Genomic DNA, 25725 nt, shown 5'->3' with positions numbered 1-25725 from the left:
TGGTTCTCTACAGCGAAGGCCTGTTTGAACTGTCTGGCAAAGTTAGGGTGTCGTGCTTCAAAGCACGTGGCTTCCCATAGTGTTTATGTTTCAAAACGAAATCCCATGTGTTTGTATGAGTGGTGTTCAGTCTTACTGGCTAGCCACACACTTTACAATGCGATACTGAAATTTTGTTAAAGTGTACCATGGGTGTCTGCTACATATACCTTGGAGTAGTTTTTGATAATTAGTTTATTTCAAGAGATATAATTTTTGTCAACTATTTCCTACTCAGTTACGGCAAGCTGCCACTCCTGCCCCTGAGAGATGGCATCACGTTTAGATGTCCCGAATTCCTGGGTATGCATCCACGCTTTTTTGTGTTTACGAAGCATTTTTCTGTGAGTCAGTGAGCGCTTTGTTTGGAGTGCTGTACTTCAGAAAGATGCAATATTAAAGTGCAGAAAAAAATTTTTTTCAGTGATTGCTGTTGTGTAAAAGTAAGGTAGTCTGCACTGCAATAGCTTCGTACCATGCAAGTCTCGTACATCCGAGTGTCTGTTCATTTATTGTTGTATTTAAAATCCATATATCTGATCACGAAACGTAATTTTCCAAACAAGTGCTACAATGTAGTGTACTGACAGCTTGTACCTCTTTTGAATGCATTTTATCAAAAGCTTCTTCCAGCTACGTGGATAAAAAAAGTTCTTGAAGCCACTCATCCGCCTAGGTTTCCACAAAACTATTTTGTAAAAAATTATACATTAGTAGTACTCATATACGCAAGAATTTAGTGCGCCTGAAGCTGCTTAAACTTTCTATCTTCTGTATAGAAAAGCACTAAATGCTGCAAAGACTTGTAGGCTAAAGATCAAATTTTTAATGACCATGTGTTGTGATCATGTGCGAACAATCATTTTGTTAAGATATTTCAGTCAATCTATGTGGTGACATGTGAACGATGAATGCTTTTTCTTGCGTCGGAGAGACGAGTTCAGCGGGCGACGGCAAAGCCAACTTGTCCGTAACCAGGACCGTCCCTAGGCCACTCGAGAACAGTGTAGACTCGCCTTAGAAAAACGTGACCAAGGTGCCACGTGACGTCTCCTTTTGGTACTGCCTCGATGAAACCGCTGTAGCAGCGCTTCCCGTTGGGAGTGTCACGCTGCGCCATAGACGAAGAATGGGCAAGGAGAACAAATTGACCAAACACATCGGCTTAGTTCTCAGTATACAAGCACATGTCGATTATGGTGAGGTTTATAGTGATCTATTGACACATAACAATTTCTCTCGGTTCCCTACACTACGTGGAACCTAATAGACAAGTGAACATAATTATCATTATTACCCCAAAAACATATACCGGAGTATTTGTTTTATAAGTTTGAAATTGGTGACCAGACACATAAGGTGCAATTATTCAATAAAAGCTGTTCAGCGAGTAAGCAAAAACGTAGGAAGCTGAAGCGCTCTTCCAGAGTTGACTTGCGCTTTTATTGTTTTTTTTTTCAGTTCAAAACACGCCTCAGAATGTTCAATATACAAAAAAGGCATTACAAACTGACAAAACTTTTTAAACCTTGGTACAGAACTGGAGACTGGCTGTGCCCAACCACCTTCTACTGACACTAATATGTGCCAAAACTTCTCTTATTTCTTCTCTTTTCAGGCATGAGCAGAGTCACCACAGTGAACCAATGACACTAACCTATTTATTGTTGGTTTTAAGTCCTTGAGGCAAGCCAGGCTAAGACTAGGCTAAGAGGAGCCTGTGTAATTAATGCTGTACCCTCCCCTATGTGTGCCTTTGCAAGTTTTCCCTTTCTTTACGCATTTTAACTTAATATATGAATAGATGCTCGTCCAAATTAGTCCACTCCTAAGCCTTAACGTAGTGCTCCCGATGATTTCTTGCAACTGGTGTTCTCTAATGTGCGCTGATTCGGCACAGTTTGTTGGCCTCCCAGAGCTTGACTTCATTGAAATATAACCACGGAGGACATGATCGAAGCCCAAGGTTCAAGGTCAACAGCCATGTACCGAAACCACTTAACCATAATGGCTGCCCACCAGAGTATTCACAACATGAAGTGCCATGTCACTGACAAGTAACGTGAACATATCAGAACATGTGAGAAGTAAGTGAACATGTCACTGAGAAGTAACCACGAGCCGCACCTACTTAATGTGACGACACCATGACGGCCCACGGTGTCGTCATATTGACGCAAGGTAGGCTGGCCCCTATAGTTGCCGCTAGTCTACCTTGCGTCAATATTAAGTAGGCCCGGATCGCTGTTTTGTTATTGATGTGGGAGCTATGCGGCCTCTTGAGGACCGTTTGGAGCCATCGGTACAGTTTATGAGGCCCTGTGGTGCGGTGAAACATTCATATTTACGCACATCCCTCCTTGAAAAATACGCTGTCGTTGTGCTTTGCTAAATATTGCAATACCTGACCCGAACGTGGCAGCAGTTGTAGGCGCTGCGAGCGCATTCATTCAGCGATAATATAAATGGAGATTTGCGCTCACAATTCCACGAAAGATTATTTTTAAACCTGTTCTGATGGCTTCCAACAAGTTTCACAATTAGCGCATTGATCAGTTCAGTATCAGCACAGTATCAATTCAGGTGAAATATGCATGGATTATTGTTACGGTTTATGTGCACCGTGAAGAAGCAACGGTTCAATGTGCTCGGCTGCTGACTCGAAGGTCACGAGATTGATGCCGTCTGCGGTGGTCACAATACAATGGAGACGAAATCTCAGACGGCCGTGGGCTGTGCGATGTCAGCACACCCTAAACTTTCGCAGTCCTCTACTATGGCCTCCGTCGCGACCATATCATAGTTTTGAGACGCTCAGCGCCCGATAATATTATCGTAACAATTTATATCTATACACGTGTCGGCAGGTCATACGTGTGCGAACTTGATACCCGGTCACGCGGGTATCAAGTAAGCAACAGTAAGAAAGGACAATTGTGTCCTAAGACAACACGCCACCTTTGATTTGATCTTGTAATGATAAGCTGTGTCCAAATCAAAGGCACAGTATAGGCTTGGGAGCATCGCAATCTTGCAGGCTATGAGAAATTCGGGAAGTAATCACAGACCAGGAAAAGCAGAATCACAACAAGATCGCCATGCCATGGGGTCCCCGCCACTTGCATAGTTTCACATGTATGTCTCTCCAAATTACATGGAGTGGCCTCTGATTTCAAAGGAAATAATTGAAGTTTTAAAGTGGTTGCTTGGGCGTGTTGGTAAGACATAGTGAAAAAAAAAACTGCGCGAAAAACAAGAGACCAAGCGAAGAAGTAGCGCTCTGTTTGCGTACTTCTTCGTCTCGTCTCTCGTTTTTCGCACTGTTTTTTTTTTTTCATTATGAAGTTCCAAACTTTAATGTAGCTGTTTTTCGGGCTGATCATAATAAAGTATTTTTCTCTCAATAACATGTTCGTGCCGTTCAGTCGCTTCCCTCTGGTTGCCGTTCAGTCGCTTCCCTCTGGTTGCGGTAAATCTTCTAGACAACGTACCAAGGCTGCTGTGTTTGGAGAAGTTCCTGAAACACATGTGGCGAAAAGACTATGTGCCTTTGTATCAGGACTGCCTTAACAACAATCGGGTACTACCACCCAAACGGACGGAAACGGCAGACAAGGAAACGTTGCTTACAAAATGTGGCTTCCTTCAATACAGCAATACTTTTAAAAGGTTTATCAGACTTTGAAATACATGCAAGGGTCGCGTACAGTTCGACAAACTTAGCATAGGACACTTCGATTGCTGGGAACTACCTAACTAAAAAGGCCAGAACTGAGCAGAGGAATGCAAGAACAGCCTAAGCATTTGGGGAGACCAGTTCTTTTTCACGCATTCGTAAGCCATTTGCATATCGGCGTTTCTACGTGTAAGCAGTCGCATAGAATTCGATAAGCAAGCACAATCTCATTTGTGATTAACGCAATCAAACTGTTCATTGCTAATAGGTGTGTTCAGTTGCTATATGGTCAAGAATCGAGAGAAGAGCGTAGAGAAATTAAATGTAGCTTGCGCTAGCAGAACAAATGTAGTATACTGTTCGTGTTTCATGTTAATGTTGACGCACTGTTCAAAGAATGAAGAAACAGGTAGACCCGTACCTGTACAATGTAGTGATCTGCATGAAGGACAAATGTTCGATTCCCTATGGTAAATTTGATGTCTTGCAGCTGCCTGATGCTGTCACAGTTGATCATCCACTGCAAAGATTCAATTTTTCGAGTAATGCATGTCACAAAAGTATGAAATAACTTATCTATTGCTTTCATGCATTAAACATGCTGAATTCTATGCTTGAAAAGTGGACTTGCTGCGCAAACGTAAGGAAACATAAAAAAACTAAAAAATTTTTCTGCTTCCCTTCTCGTTTTTCTTGCGCCGCCAGTCTATTTTTCAAGTATGAACCAACTATATAGTCTGCGAATAAGTATTGTTTTCTATAGTCTCTGCTCTCTTTATTTCATAAAAAACATTGTTTAAAGTGGCAAATGTTTAGTGCAAGTGTCGAAATTCACCCTGTATTTGGTGTTATTCTTATATTCTCAGGCTTACGATCCTCAACAAATATTTTAAAGCAGAAGAAACAAGGTTGCCGAAACTGCCTTACCTCTCCACTATCAACTTTCAACGCCCCCATGTCATTGTTAATTCGTTGTATTTCGATGGGTGGTCCTCCTATGTAGGGGTCAGCGGTGGCTGGCCTGGCGATGCATCCCGCGAAGCAGTAGTGACCGTAAGGTCCCATTTGAATTCTGTACGAGGAAGAATCAACAGAGAAGCCAGTGCAACAATCATTAACGAATGAACTAGAGTGGCATGAGAGGTCCTCATTTTCGTAGGGCCAACAAGCAGAATGATCGTGCGTAGGTTCATGAGCATCCTGCTGAACGGCACATAAACTTACAGCCTAATCACCTCATGTTGATATGAGTGGTCAGAATGAAAAACAACTTCGAAATGGCAAGCTAACCAAAGCGTATGAAGTATAGTATTACCTCTTTGATGTTGTCTATTTGTTTAACCTCTCACATACAGGAAAACATGCGGTATACCAAAAATAAGCCAAGCAAACAAGCAATAAGTCTCATTCCTGAAATTAAAGGTATAAAAGTACTTGTTTTGCCGCACCATCAATAGTTTCCAGGTACAAGCGAGTGTTTGTGTGGCGATGCCATATGCACCGTGCTAACGCAAAATTCAGTTGGTCTAAATGGATCAGAAAGGCAGAGAGAAAAACTTTCATTCATGAAGGTCGAAGGGATCGTGCTCCTTGGGCAAAGCCCTTAGCTCGGGGCCCTATTCATTCACCCTTATAGTCCTCCTTGGAGACTGCAGTGACTCAGAAACATAAACTGATTTCAGTCTCACAGTGGATCCGTATAAGGCTACGCAAGACAAACATTTCTACCGTTCGGAAAAAAATCTCCCTGTGGGCATACGGCCCGAAGAACATTCTTTGAAGACCCTGAGAAGTGCCACCTTTTAAGTTGTCATCGTGGGGCAATCCAGGGGGGGGGGAGGGGAGGGGAGGGGAGCAGTTACACCTAGGCTGCATCGCAGGCTCTCCGGACAGCCCACAGTTGATGTTGATATTCCGAGCTCTTGAGCACTGAACTGTATTCATGCATTGGGAAGTTGTCATCCCAACGTACGAGGCGCACTGCAAAAGCATGTGCTCTAGATCACACGTTCACCCGCAGCTAGGGCACTGCGAGCTGAAGGAACGAAGGAAAATAGTAGGAAAAGAACGGCAGGGAGGTTAAACAGTCTATAGGCAGCCGGTTTGCTACCTTGCGCGGGGGATGGGAGAGATTAAAGATAGAGAGAAGAGACGGAAGAGAGATAAACACAGCACATGAGGCAGCACACGCACGCACACTCAGTAATAGTTCAGTTTTGTCTTTCGTGGTGTGTGACATTGCTGTTACAGCCGCTCGTTCAAGTCCGTGTCGCATAGGAGTTTCAACAGTGCTTTTGTCACCTTCTGTTGCAATGTCTTCTTCTCTCGGGCACTTGAAAGAATAGTGAGTGTCCACAGACATTTGACTCTGTTGAGGCGCGCAAGAACGGACGCCAGTGATTGTTTCTGGATGTCATTACCTGGACACGTTTTTTGCGTTCACTAACACAAATCGCTTAGACGTTGTGTGTGGCGGTGACATGAACATAAATATGCTCAAACAGGAAGCTATAGTACAAAAACTTGATATTTTGCTGAAATCTCATTGCTTTTCAAATATTATTACTGTCCCTACGAGAATCACACAAATGTCTTCGTCCTTGATTGATTTGTTCTTAACAAATATACCGACAGAAAACCTCAAGGCTGGTGTTATTACTGTAGATTTGAGTGATCATTTGCCAATATACATTTGTTGTAGGAAACACTTATGTGACAAAAACAAACCGAACACATGTTTCACCCAGCGTATAAACGAACAAACTCTGAAAATATTTTCGGAGAAGATTTTGAGGGCTTCTTGGACGAATATACTTAAATTGAATGAGCCAAACAAGGCGTACGAAGAATTTTTGAACATACTAAAGCCAATTTATACTGCTTCGTTTCCTCTGAATAAAACAAAGCAGAACAGGAAAGTTCGTAAACTCTGGATCAACGCGGAACTTCGAAAAAGAATACAAGAAAAAAATATGTTATTTAGCCGCTATCTTAAAACGAAGGACCCTAAATTGTTTAAAGAATTCAAGGTTAAACGAAATCGCCTAAATAAAGATCTCAAAAAGGCAAAACAAGAATATTATAACAATATGTTTAGTTCAGTTTCTGGGTGTTCAGATATAATGTGGAAAAGGCTAAATTCTCTCTTAAATCGCAATGTGTCCACGGGTTCAGTACATAGCATGAATCTTAACGGCGAGGTCATATCAGGAAAACCCTTGGCTGACACTTTCAATAAATATTTTGTAAATGTCGCAGAAAAATGTGATGTGAGTAGTAACCTTGGAAGTGTCCCATTAATCGACAGTACCATTTTTCTTGATCCGACAAGTGAGAATGAAGTGAAAGAATTAGTTTTGAATTTCAAAAACAGTACAGCACCTGATATTGACGGGATACAAGTTCAACCTATAAAGCATGTCATTATAATCCTTCTTCCTTATATAACGCATATATTCAATTTGTGCCTTGGCCGGGCTGTTTTTCCCACTAAAATGCAAGTTGCACGCGTTACCGTCCTCTTCAAGAAAGGCGATAGAAATAACATGTCGAATTATCGGCCTGTGTCCATTCTGCCAGTCCTATCGAAGGCATCAGAAAAACTAATATTAAAACGGCTGACAAATTTTGAAAGGAAGTTTCAGTTGCTTCATGACTCGCAGTATGGTTTCCGCAAAGGCTTCAGTACAGAATCTGCTCTCATGGCACAGAAAGAGTACATTTAAATGTCAGCAATTCGAACAGGGAATTGTGTTAGGGTTGTTCGTAGATTTTACGAAAGTTTTTGACCACATTAACCACAAATTACTTATAGAAAAACTGGAACGGTACGGTATTCGGGGAACGGCGGGATCATTATTACAGTCTTATTTGCAACACCGTAATCAGATTGTTAGCCCGGGTGGTTGCAATTCCGATTCTTTGTCAATCGTTGCAGGAGTTCCACAGGGAAGCATTTTGGGACCTTTCCTCTTCAATATTTACATTAATGATATCGTGAACATCTCCTCTAACGTAAAATTTATAATATATGCAGATGATACGAATATATTTTTAACAGGAAAATCAGTGAACGAATTAATAACACATGCAAATATACTGCTGAATAAATTAGAAAAATGGACAAGAGAAAACGGTCTAAAAATAAATGTTGCAAAGACTAAGGCTATGGTATTTCATGCTAAAAATAAAGCGGTAATTGTAAAACAAACGATCTTTTTAAATTCCACCCCTGTCGAGATAGTCCCTTCTCTTAAAATATTAGGAGTAATATTTCAAGAAACATTATCATGGGATCACCAATTACACTTCTTAGATACGAAGGTCTCTCAGGTAGTCGGCCTTGTGTACCGAAACAAGCACTTGCTTTCTCGGAATATCTTAATGTTCATTTACAATACCTTATTTTCATCAAAAATCAATTACTGCCAGCTAGTTTGGGCTCTAACTTCTAAAGAAAACATAAACAAACTTCATATGTTGCAAAAAAGGTTTGTACGGGCGGTAGAGAACGTGCCACGTACTTATCATACTCGTTCTTTATTTGAAAAATACAACCTAATGCCAGTAATAAAAATGTATAATTTTCTTCTGTCCAAGAAATATAAGCAAGACATAAAAAAACTCTAACCCGTTTCTAAAGCAGTTGGCAGATTTAATACTCAACCAGCCTAAGTATAATACCCGGAAAAATGAAGTGTGGACTGTTCGAACCTTTAGAACCACATACGGTCTTCAATCATTGGGAAATAAACTTCCAAGGTTACTAAATGAACTTAGGGATAACAAAATTGACTTAGAAAAAATCACCTTTAAGCAACTGCGGAATCATTTCCTCCAGATGTCATGATCACTCGTTTCTGTTACTTGTAATTTTCTAAAGAAAATATTTTTGTACTTTGTTTTTGTTGACGTGTATTTTGTATACTGCTTTGTGTTTTTTTTTCACGATATGTTTTTTGGTGTCTTGTTTGTTTTTTCTGTTTTAGGAAATGAGTGTGCATTTGTGGAGTTGCCAAAGCAATAAATTAGGCATATTCTTTTATGATGCTTTTTCTGTGTTTTGCAAGGCAAATGCGCCTGTATTTCACATTGCGAAATTATTTGTTTATAGCATTATATGTACCAATATGTTACACCTGTACAATGTTGATTGCTCATTTTTGTCGTATACGTGTTTGTATGCTTCGCTCGGATGTATTACGCAAATGCTTCCTTTTTTTAAGGCAAATACGCCAACATTTTTTGCATCTTTTGAAATAGATTTTTTGTCGTTGTTGTTTAAGCATTAGACGTTTCGTTTTATCACACATGTACAGCGATGATTTCTTTCTTGTCATGGACCTGTTTATTTTACGCGTATGATCCCGAATGTTTTTATGAAAGTGTTACCGCTGCTGCGATGTGTTCGGGGAGGGGGAAGGGGGGCCTGCGGCCTTGACAAGCTGGCATCACGCCAGCTTTTTCTGCAGGTCTCCTGCATCATGTATCCTTGATGCGAAATAAAGTCATTATTATTATTATTATTATTATTATTATTATTATTATTATTATTATTATACAACGGACAGTCGCACAGGATGTGGTGTAGTGTCTCTTCGCAACGACAGGCATCGCAGACAGCGATGTCGGCCATTCCTATGACAAATGAATAAGATTTTATATATTCTTATAAGAATAAGCCATAAGCGATGAAGAAGGGTGGCTTCTCTTCAGTTGAGCCCTGTGGGCATGCGGAGAGCCATCAAAGAAGACAGGTGGTGTAGATGATTCGTTTGGGTGGTCTGGTTGCTTGGTGGGTACCATAGTGAAACCGCGGTTTCCCGTGCAAGCCGTCAAAGATTACTGCAGCATCGGTCCGCGAAAGTGGTATGGCTTCTTCTCGTGTTCCTTCAAGAGCTGCCCGTGCGGCAGTATGGGAATGATCGTGTCTATGACGCCGCAGTGACTTTGCAGCCACTGAAACGTCACATGGTGCCCTTTTTCACGTGAAGTGTGAAGAAGGCATCGAATTTCGAAAACGTGCTCTTCGTACGGTCGGCGACGCAGTGCTGAGAGCACAGATTGTAGGGCAGCCCTAGAATCGCTGAAAATCGACCACTTGTGCGGTGGTTCCCGGTTGACCACACAGAGTGCAGCGCGCAATACAGCTAGTTCCGCTGCTGTAGACGCCGTAGAGTGGTCAGTCCTAAAGCGTATGGTAACAGCTGAAATTTTTTAGGGATCGAAAGGGCTTTAGAGCGAGATTTCAATAAAAATTTGTGTGGAACGTTCAAAGAGTCTTCACCGCGTGGGGGGGGGGGGGGGGTTGTAAAAACTCTTCTCTCCAAATCGAAATGTCCCAGTGGGTGTGCGAACAGATATTCGGAAAGGTTAGTACTCACCAAGGGTCCACTAAATATGAAAAATAAAGTGCTGCGTGAATGCTTAACGAGGCGATAATAATAAAAAATAAAGAGAACCACCTTTTTGGGTGCACTGTCAGTGTGGTTAGCCTTTCCACCGCAACCCAGTGAGCGTGCAGCAAGTGTTGGCCACGCAGTGTACATACACCAGAACTGCTGGCAACTTTCGGAAGAAAGCACCGGTTGTCAATAACAGATAAAGACGTAGATGTGCCGTCCAGATTAACTGAGTGATAAACGAAAGCAACAAGGTTGATCTTCTCTGATGAATTATTTGCACAGAGGTGCTTTAGTTGACTGATTGATATAATAATAATAATAATACCGTTTATTTCTTCGAATAAAACAGTACATGTGACTAGGCCTGCCAAAGCCAATTGGTGGCTTGAGTGGAAGAGCCTGGCAAACAGCAAAAAACGGACGCGTTACAAGATTGCAACTTATGGCCTAGGAGGGATGACAGGACAAAAAACAACGTGCATATAAGATTAGAAACAACAAAGCATATAAGCGATAGTTACAAGCATTATACAATATTTAGGCAATTGACAGTGAAAATGTGTAAAGGAAAAAATAAAGAATTAGAGCAAATGCTTCTTAAGCAAAGTAACACACTGGATAATTGTGCAGCATCATACTTGCGAATGAGTGTATATGAATTAACACACGATATGCGTTACAATTGTAGACAGATACGCCGTAGCAGTTTCTTTAATTTGTATTTTGTTTTTGTGCGAAAAATGCTGGGGGAAAGTGCATTGAAATAGGTTGGTGCATAATGGGCTCGTATTCTAGTTCCATACTTTGTCGAACACCGCAGCCTCTAGTAACGTACTTTGGGCCTTAAAGAACGAGGAGTAACATACGGAACCAGGAATTCTTTGGACCAGAGATGTTTTAAAACAACCGTTTGAATTAACAGATCATTGAAGTTTGGCATAAACAGCGTTTTGAAAATGTCTTTCTCAGAATTAATGTTCAGGTCATAAGATATATTTTTTTTAAAATCGAACGCAATATTCTGTTTATTCTGTATGTGGGGTTTAAAGTCACAAAGCCACCATATGATAATGATGGACACCGTAGTGGAGTGCTCCGGCGATTTCGAGCCCTTGGGGTTCTTTAACCTGCACCCAAATCCGAGTACACGAGCCTACAGCACTTTCGCCTCTATCGAAAATGCAGCGGCCGATCTCGTGACCTGCGGGTCAGCAGCCGATCACACTACTACACCACTGTGGCGGGGCAAAAGGTGCGTGAGTGGCACTTATTGTGTGTTGAATGGGTTACGAAGTTGTGGCATAATTACAGTATTTATCCTACACCTGCGAACTGAATGTTCACATCGTAGTTATTAGAGATGTAGTAATACACTACTTACCCATCTAGCTGAAAATTCCAGTATGTACCGAGGGCAGGGAAGAATGTCAGTGGTTCCTCGAACCGCCTGCTGTTGGTACCACCAAACAGTGCCTCTCCGTTATCCGTGTCGTCACGACTGAAGTACAAGCCCAGCCGTGGCTCCGCTATGAGGCGCTCGCGCACAAGGGTACCGAAGAAAGAGAGGGGGCCCTGTTCCAGTCCCAGAACGGCGTTGGATGGAGTGCTCCAGTAGATGTCCTTCTTTCCGTCGAATTCGCCGATCCTCAGGAAGGGCATTCGTGGCACAATGACACCGGCCACTCGTTGACGATCCCATGACGCCTTTCCGAGAACGGTGCCATTTCCGAAGGGAGCCGAAGCGGCGTCTACGCCATCAACGTGGGTGAAGGAGGTGCGGGGGTCGTACTTTTCGCGATCGCCTACGACCAAAAAGTATTCATACAGCCGTCAAGATGAGCAGCCGGACCAATTGTGCGAGTGGTCGAAGCTACCTTTGTGGCATTTACATCATTTTATATCTCATTCAAAGCAGCATATGCGCCAAAGGCACATGTCTGCTTGAAGTCACGGCTTGTCCATATTCTTTTTGTAATTTTTGACATCGGCATACCACGCTAGGTATGCCATTATTGAAACGATGCCGCAGTTTACGTGGAAACCTTACTGCAAATGAAATTCTTGTGGGAAAAAAAGTAGGCGTGTGCTTAAAGTAGAAGTCAGCGCTTAAACCTTGCCTTTGCGAAACGAACGCGATAGCTTTATCGGCCTCCGTTAGCATCGTCTTCCGAACTGCTAGTCATGCATGCTTCACATGTCATCAAGCATATCAACGGTGCCGTGAGGGAGGGAACAACTGTGGGCATGGCAGTGGTCGTTGTAAACTATGCTTTGGCGGAAATTTCAAGTACTATTACGAAGTAGTCATTGCATCATAATTCAGTATTTCGTGGTGTGGCAAAGTACTCATTACACCTTTGAAAGGCGGGCGGCACACAAAATACCTCGTTTATGTTGTGGCTATTGAGTATTGACGCGGTGATTCCTTTGTAATAAAGTAGGCAAATCTAAATCAATCAGTATATTGTAACGCTATACAAATGCACTGGAGCCTCGTGAGATGAGCGCTTCGGCTACGCATTCATGCAACTTCTAACGCAAGTCCTCGCCTGAAGTATTGCTTGCTACATACTGAAGTATTTTTCATGAAGTCAGTGGTTCGACAAATAATTATCTGGTCGGAAAGATACATATTAAAAAAGAGTTAAAAACACGAATATCAAATATATTGAAAACTTTCTAGAACAGTAAGACACTTTGTATTTCGTGTGACAACCTTGCTGATATTTATTTATTTATTTATTTATTTATTTATTTGTTTATTTATTTATTTATTTATTTATTTATGAATACTGCACTTACTACTAGGAATTTTCGCAGAGTGGGTTACATGAATTACATGAATGCTCAATATGCAGACGAACAAATTTTCAAAACAGGAAGATAAAAACACACAGAAACAAAGGTGCGCACAAAGCAACTCAAGATATAAAAAAATTCGAACGTTTATGGGGACAGAGCTTAATTGGCATGCCATTGTAAACACTGTTATTGAGGCTAGAGTAAAAGAATGGTAAGGATGGCTGTAGAACATCGGTGTTGCGTAGTTTGTTCCAGTCGTTTATAGTTCGGGGAAAGAATGTATGTTTAAAGCAGTTGTTACTGGTTGCATAGGGTGATATTGCGCGCTCATGCGCTCATGTGTACTGAATCCGATATGTCGTACTGGTGTTAAACCTGTTCCCTTTCGGCGTCCTTTTTTTTTTTTGATTAGCTTCATTCAACCACTGGCATTACTCGGCGGTAAAGTACTATAATTCCGCGCAAAACGCTGATGTTCGAACGGGATCCGAGCCCTCATGCCTCACGTTTCACTTAATCATTTTTTGTGTTTGTTTACCGACACCAGCAACAATAATTTTCTTAGACCGAAAACTCCCCTGTCTTCGCATTAAAATGAGCAAGTCTTGCGTTACGAACTCAAAACATCTGTTAATTATTTTTACGTTTGTTTTTTGGTGTCTGTCATTTATTGCCACCTGTTTCCTCTCCACTAGACGTACATTCGTCGGCCCCTCTATTCACACCTGTGCCACGTATGTAGGCATTGCTATTGCACAAATCAACAGAATAAGCTTGCGAATTTGTTGATATCGCACCCAACCTTCCTTGGAGGTTTCTACCGATTAGATCCAGGGCGGCACGTAAGAACATTTGGGAGGGTGTTCCAATTTATTCTACATAATCTGGTATTGGGCGTGTGTGCGCATGTCTTGCCTAAAGTGTCACGTAAAATTTTCTTTGATAATATATCAGGTTTTAATGTAAACTTTATTTTACTGTAGTATAGTGCAATTTGCTGTGATAAAAGTGGCAGTGGCACCTAAATTACAGCACAGTCTACTCACGGCACACTTCCAGATCTTCTTTGCAGTTCGTAGAGAGCACCCAACTGGCCCCAGCTGTATCGAGCGCTGCTTTAAAAGATTGCCATGGGGAGCCGATGTTCAGCTCGCAGAAGTACTGAAGCTGCGTGAGAAATTCGACATATACAGTGCGCTGCAGTTCAAATGATATTTCACTTCATTCCCAGCTTTTACAAGTGATTGAATTGCGATAAAGAGAAAAGAATGGAAAGAACAACGCCGGCTTGGTGCAACAGTTTGCTAATACTTAGAGTTACAAGTAAAATTAGAGTTTCACGTATTTTTTTACCATTCTGTTGTCGAAGTAACCCGTAATTTTCAATGATCCCGAAGAATGAGGCTGTAACGTTTCCTCACAATGTACGCCAATGTACGTTCACTATACGAACAATGCCTTTTCTAAGTGGTACGAAAGTGCGCCGTTCATGGAAGAGACTATGTCATCTTATTAACGCTCTGTGCAATGTGCGGTGCCAATTTGGTGATAAAGCACTAGAAATTATCACGCCGGTTACTCTCAGACGAATACCTGTTCACAGGTTTCAAAGCGTAGGATGTAAAAGGTGTTCAATCCCCCTTACCCCCTTCCCCAGTACAGGTAACCAGCCGGTCTGAGAACTGGCTAACCTCCCTGTCCTTCCTCTTACAATTCTTCTCCAGTGAGTGAGCTAATTTTCTGAGTTTACGTGCCAATACGACAGAGAAGACGCAAAAAAGATATAACTAACAGAGATTTAATAATAATATTGGAGGGGGGGGGGTTTAACGTCCCAAAATCACAATATGACTATGCGCGACGCCATAGTGGAGGGCTCCGGAAATTTCGTCCAGTTTGTGTCCTTTAACGCCTACTGACATCGCAAAGTACGTCGGCCTCTACCATTTCAATTCCATCGGAACGCGATGGCCGCGGCCTTCATCGAACCCGTGACCTTTGGATCAGCAGCCGAGCACCTTCACCACCACACCGCCACGACGGACTACCAGTGATTTCTTAAAGCGTGTGATTTGGTGACAAAATTTCTACTGCTCGAATACACGCTGCCTTCATATGCACGCACCTGATGCAGCTTTGATGAACGCGCTTATGATGAGTTCATATTCGCGACCATAGAGTGCAAAGTAAAACGGGAACGCCGTGTTTTGGCGCTGTACGATCGGTAATGTAAGGCTCACAAACAGTTTCAAAATTATGGTGGTGTATGCTATTTATCACTAGGGCAGAACTTTTGTGATGAATGCAGGGTGAAGCATCTCTTACGAGCTTACGTTGTTGTAATTAGTAAGTGGCACCGTGAATTTCCCAATGCCGGGAATTGCATTCCTTCCCCGGTCGTTGGTTTGACACAAGCAGGACCTGCGTAAAAAAGAAGTGAACTCTTAAAGGGACACTAAAGAGAAACAATGAATTGGTTTAGGTTGACAAACTGCACTTTATTACTCTAACTTTTGTGTTTCATTATCAAAAGTTCATTATTAGCGAACAAAATAAGGCTGAGGGTTCATTCTATGATTTCGCACCGAAACCTCCACTTGTTACGTCGAACATATCCAAATGTATTTTTCATATTTTAGCGACATTGGCCCTACTACATTTTCTGAAAGTTCGTATTGTAGGTCTATGGCACCCACCGATGACAACTTACTTATTTTTTTCACCAATTAGGAGCTACGTGGGACCCAGTACACGCCGTCAAACTCTATGACATCCAGGTGTTTGTGCGGGGAGCTCCAGGTGGCGTCTCTGCCAACTTCTTTTTTTCGCGCGTGTTCTTGTGTACCTATCGTCATGTCGTTGAAAGAGTGGTGTTTTCGAGATTGTGAAATTATACCTTACTGATAGGCGAAAAATTGTTTTACTCTTTCGTGATCCCTTAAAAATATCCACGCAGTATCGAAAGGCAGCTCCTTATAAATGCAGCAATCAGAAAGGTCTATCACTTCAGCTGTACTAGCACTCTCTATGTAACTATACCCAAGAGACATTATCCGGCCTAATGTTTCTGATACTGTTGGATCTTAGGTACAGATGACAGAGTGACAACGGAGCTGGTTCTATGAGCGCATATACTGCGTCGTGGGTCAGAAATGCCCAACAAGGACCAGTTTTTAATGTTTGTCACGTTTGTGACCACTTGCAAGGCACTGACACAACTCCCCGGATACCACTGTGAAGCACACTCGTTCACTTCTTAGGCTGATTCACCTTTTCGTATACATCTGTACCTCCTACTAATCATCATTTCATTACACTTCCATGCGCCTACCACGGAGAGCTGGTCACAGTAAGCGGCTGATGATATTCCTTCTGACTTTGTGCATATTTTTACATTTGATACCACTCTTTATAGAATATTATGAATACGTAGCAATTAACATGATGCTTCCTTAGTGAACGTCAGTTTATAGGTAGACATCACTAAAAAGGAAAAAGGAGGACATGAATTGCACCACAGCTGTTGTGGCATTAACACTCAATTATACTTGAAACTGCCATATTATGTCACCTATTATGCCAGTGCGGCAATCGTTTGACAGCCGTGAGTAACTGTACCGCAGTAGTTAGAAGTCGCTTACTGAAGTCATTATTCACCACACAAAGTATATTAAGGACAGAAAAAAATCTATGTATTAACTGTCTAAATTTCAAATCCGCACACCAAAATAATACTTGTACATTGCAATTGAGTGGGAGGAAATGAGCATCGATGAAATTCGCAGACATTTCAGCTTACTGAAAAAAAAAGACATTACAATAGCAATAAAGTGTATCATAGAGATTAATGTATTTATTAAAGAAGTTAGTACAGATCAACGCATTCATAATACTAGTGAACACAAACTATAGACTACACAAACTAGTGGTCGTCTTCTGTCGTGCTGTCTTGGTATGTACTGTCAATTGAGTTGATTTATGCATACATTAGGCCGCAAAAATAAACAAAGCAGTAACAGCCACAGAACATGCAGTGACATTAAACGTAAGCACTTTGAAACCATTGCATTTGTGACACTGAGTACTGTAACATGTGCTGCGCCTGTTAATGTTGAAAAGGTTCGATACCAGCGCAATAAAAGCAATCGCTACATGCCTGGTTGCCTCAGAGACGAAGATGCAAAGTACACATGCAACTGCGCTTGTCAAGTAGTGGCTCAACATCTCTGCAGTCTGTTGCTTCCGTTGCGCGTGCAGAGGCTACGACTGCGCAACGTGTTTACCGATGTTGCTTACTGGCCCTTTCGGCTCTTCGTGGTGACGCTGTGCCACGCAAGAAAAGAAGTCGAAAGACGTGCCCTGTTATCCGCGCTCACAGGGCAGAGTTTTTTTCGCGCTAAACTTGCCCTTTGAGCACGCTTTGAGTTGTCAGCTAAGATGAACTCTGGCCAAGCAGCCAGTTCTTCTAGTTGCACAGGTTTGTCGGACGGAGTTCTCACTGCATACAATATTCGCACATCTATCTGTCAGTCTTTTAGTGAAGTGACCGATTGCCACGATAGTTATTAACATGGATAAATCAGTAAAGATGCGTGAATATATATAATATTTACTAGAACGAAAAATGTTGTGCGAGTTCCTTCTGGCTTATATAATGATTGCATAGACGAAGCAAAAGTTACAACTGACAAAGTAAATGGAACAGTTTGTAAATGAAAAACAATTGTTTCGAATGAAAATTATCTCTATAAATTGACACACTTGATGTGGAAAAGATAGCCTTTCACAAGCTGTCCAGTGTGCCACACATTCTTTATCTGTGTTTATCAGTTTACATTATCAAATATACTTGAGCAACTGGACCAAAATTCATGTTCTTTGAAAACCGTCAATTCTTTTCGCAGGTTGCCGATTTGCGTAACTATACGCTGTTGCTCATCAATGCATATAATAGTTTCGAACATTTCGTGCTTATACAGAAAATAGCTCTTGCAACTGTGGCTAACAAATTCAAGAACCACAATGCATGCACGTTAGGATGCATTTAAAACGACTAAAACCAATAAATACGTAATGCACTCACCTGAAGATTACCTGACACTCTTTCTTTTCGCCTATTCATCTCTGCTGGTTTGCGTCGTCTAATTTTCTTTTAGCGCACGCCAACTTGCCAAAAAACAAGTTTTAATGAAGTTCACCTGTTTTTGTTCATTGTAAACAATGAGAGGATTGTCTTCAATACTTTTTTTAAATTTTGGTAGTGTTCTTTATTTGGTTTTATATATTGTATTTGAAAATCAGCTTGGCAATTTCTGAATACCTTTTTTTTCCAAAATGCTGCTGGGGTCAGATGAAGAACAAAGTAGCTAATTATTGATACTGTTATGTATTCTTTACAACCAACGTGCATTCCATACTATTTGTAAAAAATACGTCCGCAAGTAACCTAATTCACGAAAGTTGAGCGTTAATGTCAGCGGTCTAAAATTTATTACCGTGTGCCTTTCATCTCCGTTTATCTTCAGAGCACAAAAGAGGTTCTGCTGCGATGTGCCCGAAATGAAGGAGGCCTTCCTGTCGATGACCTCGAGTAGGCTTTTCTTGCGTGTTTGGTACCTTTGGTGGCGAAATCTTATCTGCAGTGCTGAGAAAGAGTCCGCTGTCCTTTTTCGAAGCATTTTCGACACGTTATCAGCCGCTCAGAGCAACGAAGATGCTTTAGCTGCCTTACGAAATTTCTTGCTACTTTTCTTGCTCTTGTCGTGGTCTTTTTTATGGCGCTGCTTGCTACCTAAATTAGAGTGATGTTTGCTTCCTATTACATTTAGTGCTTAGTTATTACACACACACACACACAAACACACACACACACACACACACACACACACACACACACACACACACACACACACACACACACACACACATATATATATATATATATATATATATATATATATATATATATATATATATATATATATATATATATATATAAGGGAAAGAAGTGTATACCTAAGGGCTCGTTTTTCCGTGTTTTAACACAGTATTAATGAGATCTAACAGACAGTAATGCTAAGGAATGTACAGGGGAAGTTATTAGGCCCAATGGAATGTAAATAAGAAGAAAGAAAAGTGGAACCTGCTCACGGCTGGTTATTTTTTCATTCACTTTTCTTTCTTCTTATTTACATTCTATTGGTTCTAATAACTTCCACTGTACATTCCTTGGCATTACTGTCTGTTAGACCTCAAATAAATAAACAAATAAATTATATATATATATATATATATATATATATATATATATATATATTCATTTGTGTACAGACGACTGTGTGATATTTCGTACGATTAATAATAGTGACGACATTAGAATCCTTCAGTCTGATCTAACCGCTGTTTCTAACTGGTGCCAAACTTGGCTGATGGAATTAAACATTAACAAATGTAAGGTTATGCACGTATCCCGCAACCCCAAGCATCAGTCAACTTATTACCTAAACAACATAGCTTTAGAACTAGTTACATCATATAAGTACCTTGGAGTGCACATTACAACTAACCTCAGCTGGTCAACACATATTGAACATATCATCAACAACGCTAACAGCATGTTAGGGTACTTACGCCGCAATTTTTCTAGAGCCCCATCGTCACTAAAATTATCACTTCACAAATCCCTAATACGCCCCAAGTTAGAGTACGCAGCATCAGTATGGGATCCAAGCCAAGAAAATCTAATCGCTTCTCTCGAGCTTGTTCAAAATAATTCCGCTCGCTTTATCCTGTCAAACTATCACCGTACTGCCAGCATATCTTCAATGAAAAGCAGCCTTTCCCTTCCCTCTTTATCATCACGCAGGAAACTTTTTCGGTTAACCATGCTGCATAAAATATATTATCATTCCTTCCTGCGCAACGAACTCTTACCCCAACCACTATACATTTCCCATCGCATTGACCACCGTCACAAGGTTGGCATTAACTATTATCATACAAAATCTGCCACTCAGTCATTCTTGCCCCGTTCGTCCCGGGAATGGAACCACCTTCCCGCTGAAATTGCGGGTATCACCGATAACCAACTGTTCCGTGCGGCCTTAGCCAATATTGTATATGCAGAAATATCTGATGTTTAATCTGTGTTTGGGTGACCACTTTGTGGCGATAATACTAATTTGTTTTGTCTTTCCTTTTCCTTTTTATGTACACAACGTTTTTGTAACCATGCTACCTCATGTTATGCCTTTGTTCTGTACCACTCCCCTCTGTAATGCCTCTGGCCCTGAGGGTATAATAAATAAATATATATATATATATATATATATATATATATATATATATATATATATATATATATATATATATATATATATATATATATATATATATATATATATATGAAGCTGTTCTTCAGAAAAGAAAAAATAGGTTGACCGTCTCTAATAACAGGTAAAGTGCATATTAAATTATCAGACCCAACACAATTCTAATGAGTACGTCAATCGATAACTCCTTTTTGTTAAACAAATTGTAGCTACTTTGAAATGGGCTTGTACTTCGCTATCCGCACCGAAGTCCTTGGGCTATTTCTGTAAAAGCAGCACCAAGCCACGTTTAGTTCTTGGACCCACGACGTTTTCGGCAGAAGCTCCGGAATGGGTCCTTGTGATTTCGTTTTAAAACGAGGCTCGTCTTGGCCGATGCTTTCTTGACTAGGGGTGATCATGGACCACAAATCGTAGTGGTAGGCTACTTTGGGTCAACTGGGTCGCTTGCTTTAGGCTAGGAGGGGAGGGGGGTGTACAATAAGTGTCATGCCCACGTGGCTACCTTTTGGTTAATTGGAAATGTAATATCAACCAAAATGTAAATATCTTGACGTGGTATAGCTGTCGGCGTTCGATTATGATATGTACGAGTGCAATTTAAACCGTAATATAAGGTGAATGGGGCAGTCGAAAGCCTTCTACCATCGCAGCGCTATGCACTTATTCACATTAGTAATCGGATATGCCATGCAGTGCTTGTGCCAGGGTTATGAATAAACTGTGAATATGGAATATTAACTGCTCAGGCTTCATCACACACCTAATGATTGCGAAAGTGACTCGAAGTTGTGCTGTAATCCCAGTGAGTGTGATTTGCAGGAGACGTACGTAGCATTCTCTTCTATTGTCTCCAGAAGTCAGATTTTTTTAATGCTTGAAATCCTCATGAGACTAAGCCGTACGTGTCAATTTCGACGGTCTGCTTAACATTTCGTGCAATAATGACAATGCTTGCGGCTTGGGGCATGCGTCGACATCGTTGAACGTACGAGAATCGCCTGCGTTTAGATTCTGCTATTTGCTTTCCGAAATAAAGCGAACTCATTTCTAGCTTCACTGAGGCCCTCCGCAAAACCAATCGACAGCACTTTTTCTGTTGGTACGGTTTCGCGTCACGATTGAAACAGGGGATGAAAATTGGTTATATATTTTTAAGCGCCCCGTTGCAGAGGCGGTGGAAGGTGGTACCTATCTTTACTGGCACTCATTTTAGTTTCTGTATCACCGATGCTCAGAAGCTCTTTTCGCACTTTTTACTTGCTGAGCTTATTCTGTGGTGGTTCGAGGGCCCTCAGACCCAGAGAAAGTCAAGGACAAGAAAACATTTGTAGTCACATGAACCGACAAGCAAATACATACACGTAGACTTGCTACAGGGTCACACAACTAAACTGCCGTTAAGCATTGAACCTCTTGTAGTGCAGTGAGCATGCGCGAACATTCTGGCGTCTTGTCTTGTACGGATTCCATTTGTTCATAGACATATTTCAAGGTACCGATCACAGCGTAGCTGACGCACACTTCCAGCTGCGACGACACGATGAGTCCGTCGAGAGGTCACTAGCAGTGTGGCTGCTTGGGCTAGTTGGTCTGACATCACGATAGTAATAGCGCGAGAACAGAACGACGACACAGAGACGAAAAGGACACGAACTCGTGTCGTTCTTGTCTCTGTGTCGTCGTTGTGTTCTTGCGCTATAACTATCGTCATGTCACTAGCAGACCTGGAACTTCTCTTTCAGGAAAACGTGTGATGATGAAGCAATGGCGTAGTAGCAAGGTCACGTCCTCAGCAGGCGTTTGTGCCGCACCCGAGCTAACTCAGCACCATGTCGATAGCTTCGGTAGTTGATTGCGCTCCGAACTCCTCCACGCACAGTGGAAGCGTACGTCCGAAACACTCGCTTGCCTCAGGGAACCGACAAACTCTTCTCGTATAGTCTCGTACTACCAGCTCTGGTTAGGCCGAGACCTCACCTCTCAGCGAGGTGGCACATTACCACAAGATAAAGAAGTCACAGCTTTGCCGCAAATGTGAAGCAATGAACCCGATAGCAACAAATTGGAAAATCACGCGCAGAATGGCAAGCAGATTGAAAGGTCCCCGCGTTTCTCACGAACAAATGACGCACAAAACGTACTCACAGGTACAGATGAACGCGAATAACCGTATGAGTTATTACTTCGCTGTGTCTTAAAAGCGCGCTCTTTTCGCAAACAGAGGCTTTGCAACGATTGCAGTGACCTTTGTGCGCCACGTAACTATAACAGTATATTTCCAGTGCAAGCCAACACCAGCAATGGCATATGATCTTCCCCACAGCGGGAGGTAAGGGCACGCGAGAGGTCGTCCACTTCCCTTCTCTACAAGGGTCAAAGTACTCGTGAAAAAAACACGATAATCCCCCCCCCCCCCCCGAGATACCATTCACCAGCGGTAAGTGGTAGATATAAATAGCTTGCCGTTGAAACGATGGAAGAGGTTCTCCTTCGTGGCTCAGTGGTAAACGCCTTGCACCCACAATACAGAGGTTCCACGTGCGCTTCCGTGTGCCGGAGTTTTTTTTTTTTTCGAAGTATTTTTCTTTCTTGCGTTTTCATAGTTATAGTACTTTTACATATTCTGTGAGCAATGGTGATGATAGTGTGCATATAGTTGCTATCGCAATAAAAACTAGGGACAGCTTCGCACTAGTGGTGCAAAGCCTGGAGGAACTGCCGAGTGGGGCATTGTTTTTTCTGTTTAGTTTGCTGTTTTTTCCTCCTCTGTTTATATTGATTTTTACCTTTCTCTTTGTCAGTTTCTCACTTGAATTGTTTTTTTTTCTTTTTTGTTTGCAGTTTTTTTTTTCTGCGTTACGCCAAGTTACAACGGTATATGACAATCCGGGCCTCTAAAATGCTCCGCACTTTAAATGTTCCTACCATTGTGTGTTTATTGTCTTGAAAACCTTTACTTTTCTCACACGTCAGTCACCCGGTCGGCTGCACGTCCTCCGCAGATAACTATCTCTAGAGAAAAGTCAACACGCTTCTTTTTCATTTGCCATGGATTTAGTGAGCGGATAAGATACATATTTCCACTTTAATTCACCAATCAATGTTCGCTTCGTATTTCTGGGTTTTATCCCTTAGCGCTTCGTGCAACCTGCTTTCTTAAAACTTGAACGCTTCATTTATATAACTGGACTAAATACATTCAATTTCGAAATAAAAATACCTAAACAAATACGGGAGTTCCTCACGCTGCGAGTATTTACTACATCCCAGCTTTCACGCTCAGAGAGCAATATGGCGCCGAATTACTCCTAATTTCGCAGCGTGAGAATGTCCTATACAATATGGAACGCTCGCTTTCAAAGGGACACACTTGTTTTTTAATCGTATAACACAAACTGCTTTAATGGCCCATTAACGAATTGAATAGATTTGCATTTCCTATGAAATATGTTGCTTGCTCAAATAAAACCTTCACTTTAATAGAAGAAATATGCTTCAGGCTCCGTGCAGACATTTATGTGCATGGTGAGGATTCCCAAGTGGTCGAAACTTCTAGAGTTGTCCTGAACGCGTCAGCCCCACTCTACTTCTTATGCCTCAAGCAGCGCTTTACTTGTTTAAACAAATCTTGACCTGATTATTCTTTTTTGCGTTCGTTGGTTGGTACAAGAGGCATCGAGTGAAATTGATATGTTAGAAAATGTGGAGACTTTGAGGTTGCGGCAAAAAGCCAAGATGTTTTTGTCACTTTCACTGAATGTCCCGTTATTTTTGGTCACATCAAGAGTTGTTATGGGATTTTACGAGATTTCAGTAAAATTACAAGCTGTTACGTCGCTTTGCGCGAGAACTTACCGCTCAGCTGTTACATATTCTTTTTCTTGGAACATGTCACGCGACGTACATTTGCGATGAGTTGCTTGATTTTAGACAGGTGACTAGTCGTCTTGTGACTTCTAGTGTAAACACGTCACCTCCCTATCTGTTCCGCTACGTAACCCAATGTCAGCCACGTGAATAGTTATTACGTGTTGCTACGTGCATTTTAGATGCGGTACCATTGTTATTTATTTGGGTATGGTTTCTATGCATGCTACAAGCAGTTTGTTTTTTGGTGGGAGCATGTCGCGTCACTGGCTGTATACTTGAGGTTGCGACTATAGTCACATGGCTAGCTATTTGGTATTGGTAGTTTAGTCGTCATAATGACACTGGCATGCTTTAAATGATGTTGAAACAGTGTGATGTGGCCAAGGGACGTGAATTTAGGCAGAACATGATTTATTTATTTCTTAGTGGTAAGAGCAAGGACAGACACTATGGCTGCACGATGCAGGATCAGTGTCGTTTACATTGCAGCACCTTTATCGTAGCATTTCTAGGAATGTTTCACACGGCATACTATCTGCCTTTGGTATTTTCTCATATATATTCCAACCTGATACTCTGGTTTGTCAACTTAATGTGACGACCCGCACGATAAGCTTCTCTAAAATATATATATATATATATATATATATATATATATATATATATATATATATATATATATATATATATATATATATATATATATATAATTAATTTATTTATATATATATATAGTAATGAGAATCACGAGCACCTACTGACATTTTTTCTTGTCTTCAAAGTACCTTTGGTAGAGAACTTATGGTTTTCGGATTATTCAGTATTGTAAACATTTTAGTACACAACTGATGGCCGTGGTTGAAGTCAAAAAGTATATTGAATACCTTATGGGAGCATATGTTTACTTCTAATAAATGTCAACTAGTAGTCAACCTAATAGATTGTTAGAAAAGCAGGGTTGTCTTAGGATGAGCAGGGATCGTAGCAGCACCCGGTAGCGAAGCTCTCATTGCCGTGCTTCTTTCTGTGACACCTATGAGACCCACTTGGGCAGTGCGACGAACCCACAAAACTATGCCAAGCGGACGAATGTCGAGGTACGAGTGGGACTATACCAAACACTGAAGCCATTGATTAGGGTCGAGTAGTATATCCCGACGAAACGTGTCAAAGACGAGTATACAACTGTAGCAGAATACGAAGGTGAAGTCGTCAGCATGCTCGTCGAGATAAGTAGCAGAATATCAAAAGTGAAACGAGCCCATGGAGGCCGGCCATGCGCAAGCTATCAGCGGCGAAAGCACAGCAGCAATGACTTTTAGGCACGAGGTTCCCTCAAGATTTAGGACACCCTGGCTGCCGCAGCTGCAGATCACAACATTCAAAGGTGACATCTCACAGTGGACAAGCTTCTGGGAGCAATACGAAAGGATAATTTACCTGAACAGCGACCTGACACCAGCCACAAAGTTCTACCTCATGAAGAGCTTCGTATGCAAGGACGCAGCAACAGCAATCGTGGGTTTGCCCATGACCGAATCTTGCTACGCCGACGCCGTGGGTATGTTGAAGGAAAGATTCGCCGATAAGACAACGATTA

The 25725-nt window shown here is 41.5% G+C and overlaps 1 protein-coding gene across 1 annotated transcript; it reads right to left on the bottom strand.

The window, feature by feature from the left end:
- Positions 1 to 842: 842 nt before the first annotated feature.
- On the bottom strand, positions 843 to 17228 carry LOC142765528 (aspartic protease 4-like). Its single transcript, XM_075866652.1, has 7 exons — positions 17078 to 17228; positions 15255 to 15342; positions 13968 to 14088; positions 11501 to 11921; positions 4643 to 4787; positions 4137 to 4235; positions 843 to 1150 (listed from the first exon to the last, which is right to left on the bottom strand). Exons 1-7 carry the CDS (start codon positions 17143 to 17145, stop codon positions 980 to 982), a joined length of 1113 nt encoding a protein of 370 aa, XP_075722767.1. The 5' UTR covers positions 17146 to 17228; the 3' UTR covers positions 843 to 979.
- Between the last annotated feature and the right edge of the window lie 8497 nt (positions 17229 to 25725).

Source organism: Rhipicephalus microplus, chromosome 6 (assembly GCF_043290135.1).
Source record: "Rhipicephalus microplus isolate Deutch F79 chromosome 6, USDA_Rmic, whole genome shotgun sequence".
Classification (NCBI taxonomy): domain Eukaryota; kingdom Metazoa; phylum Arthropoda; class Arachnida; order Ixodida; family Ixodidae; genus Rhipicephalus; species Rhipicephalus microplus.
Note: the sequence above shows the minus strand (reverse complement) of the source record. Positions and strands in the feature narration are given on the sequence as shown.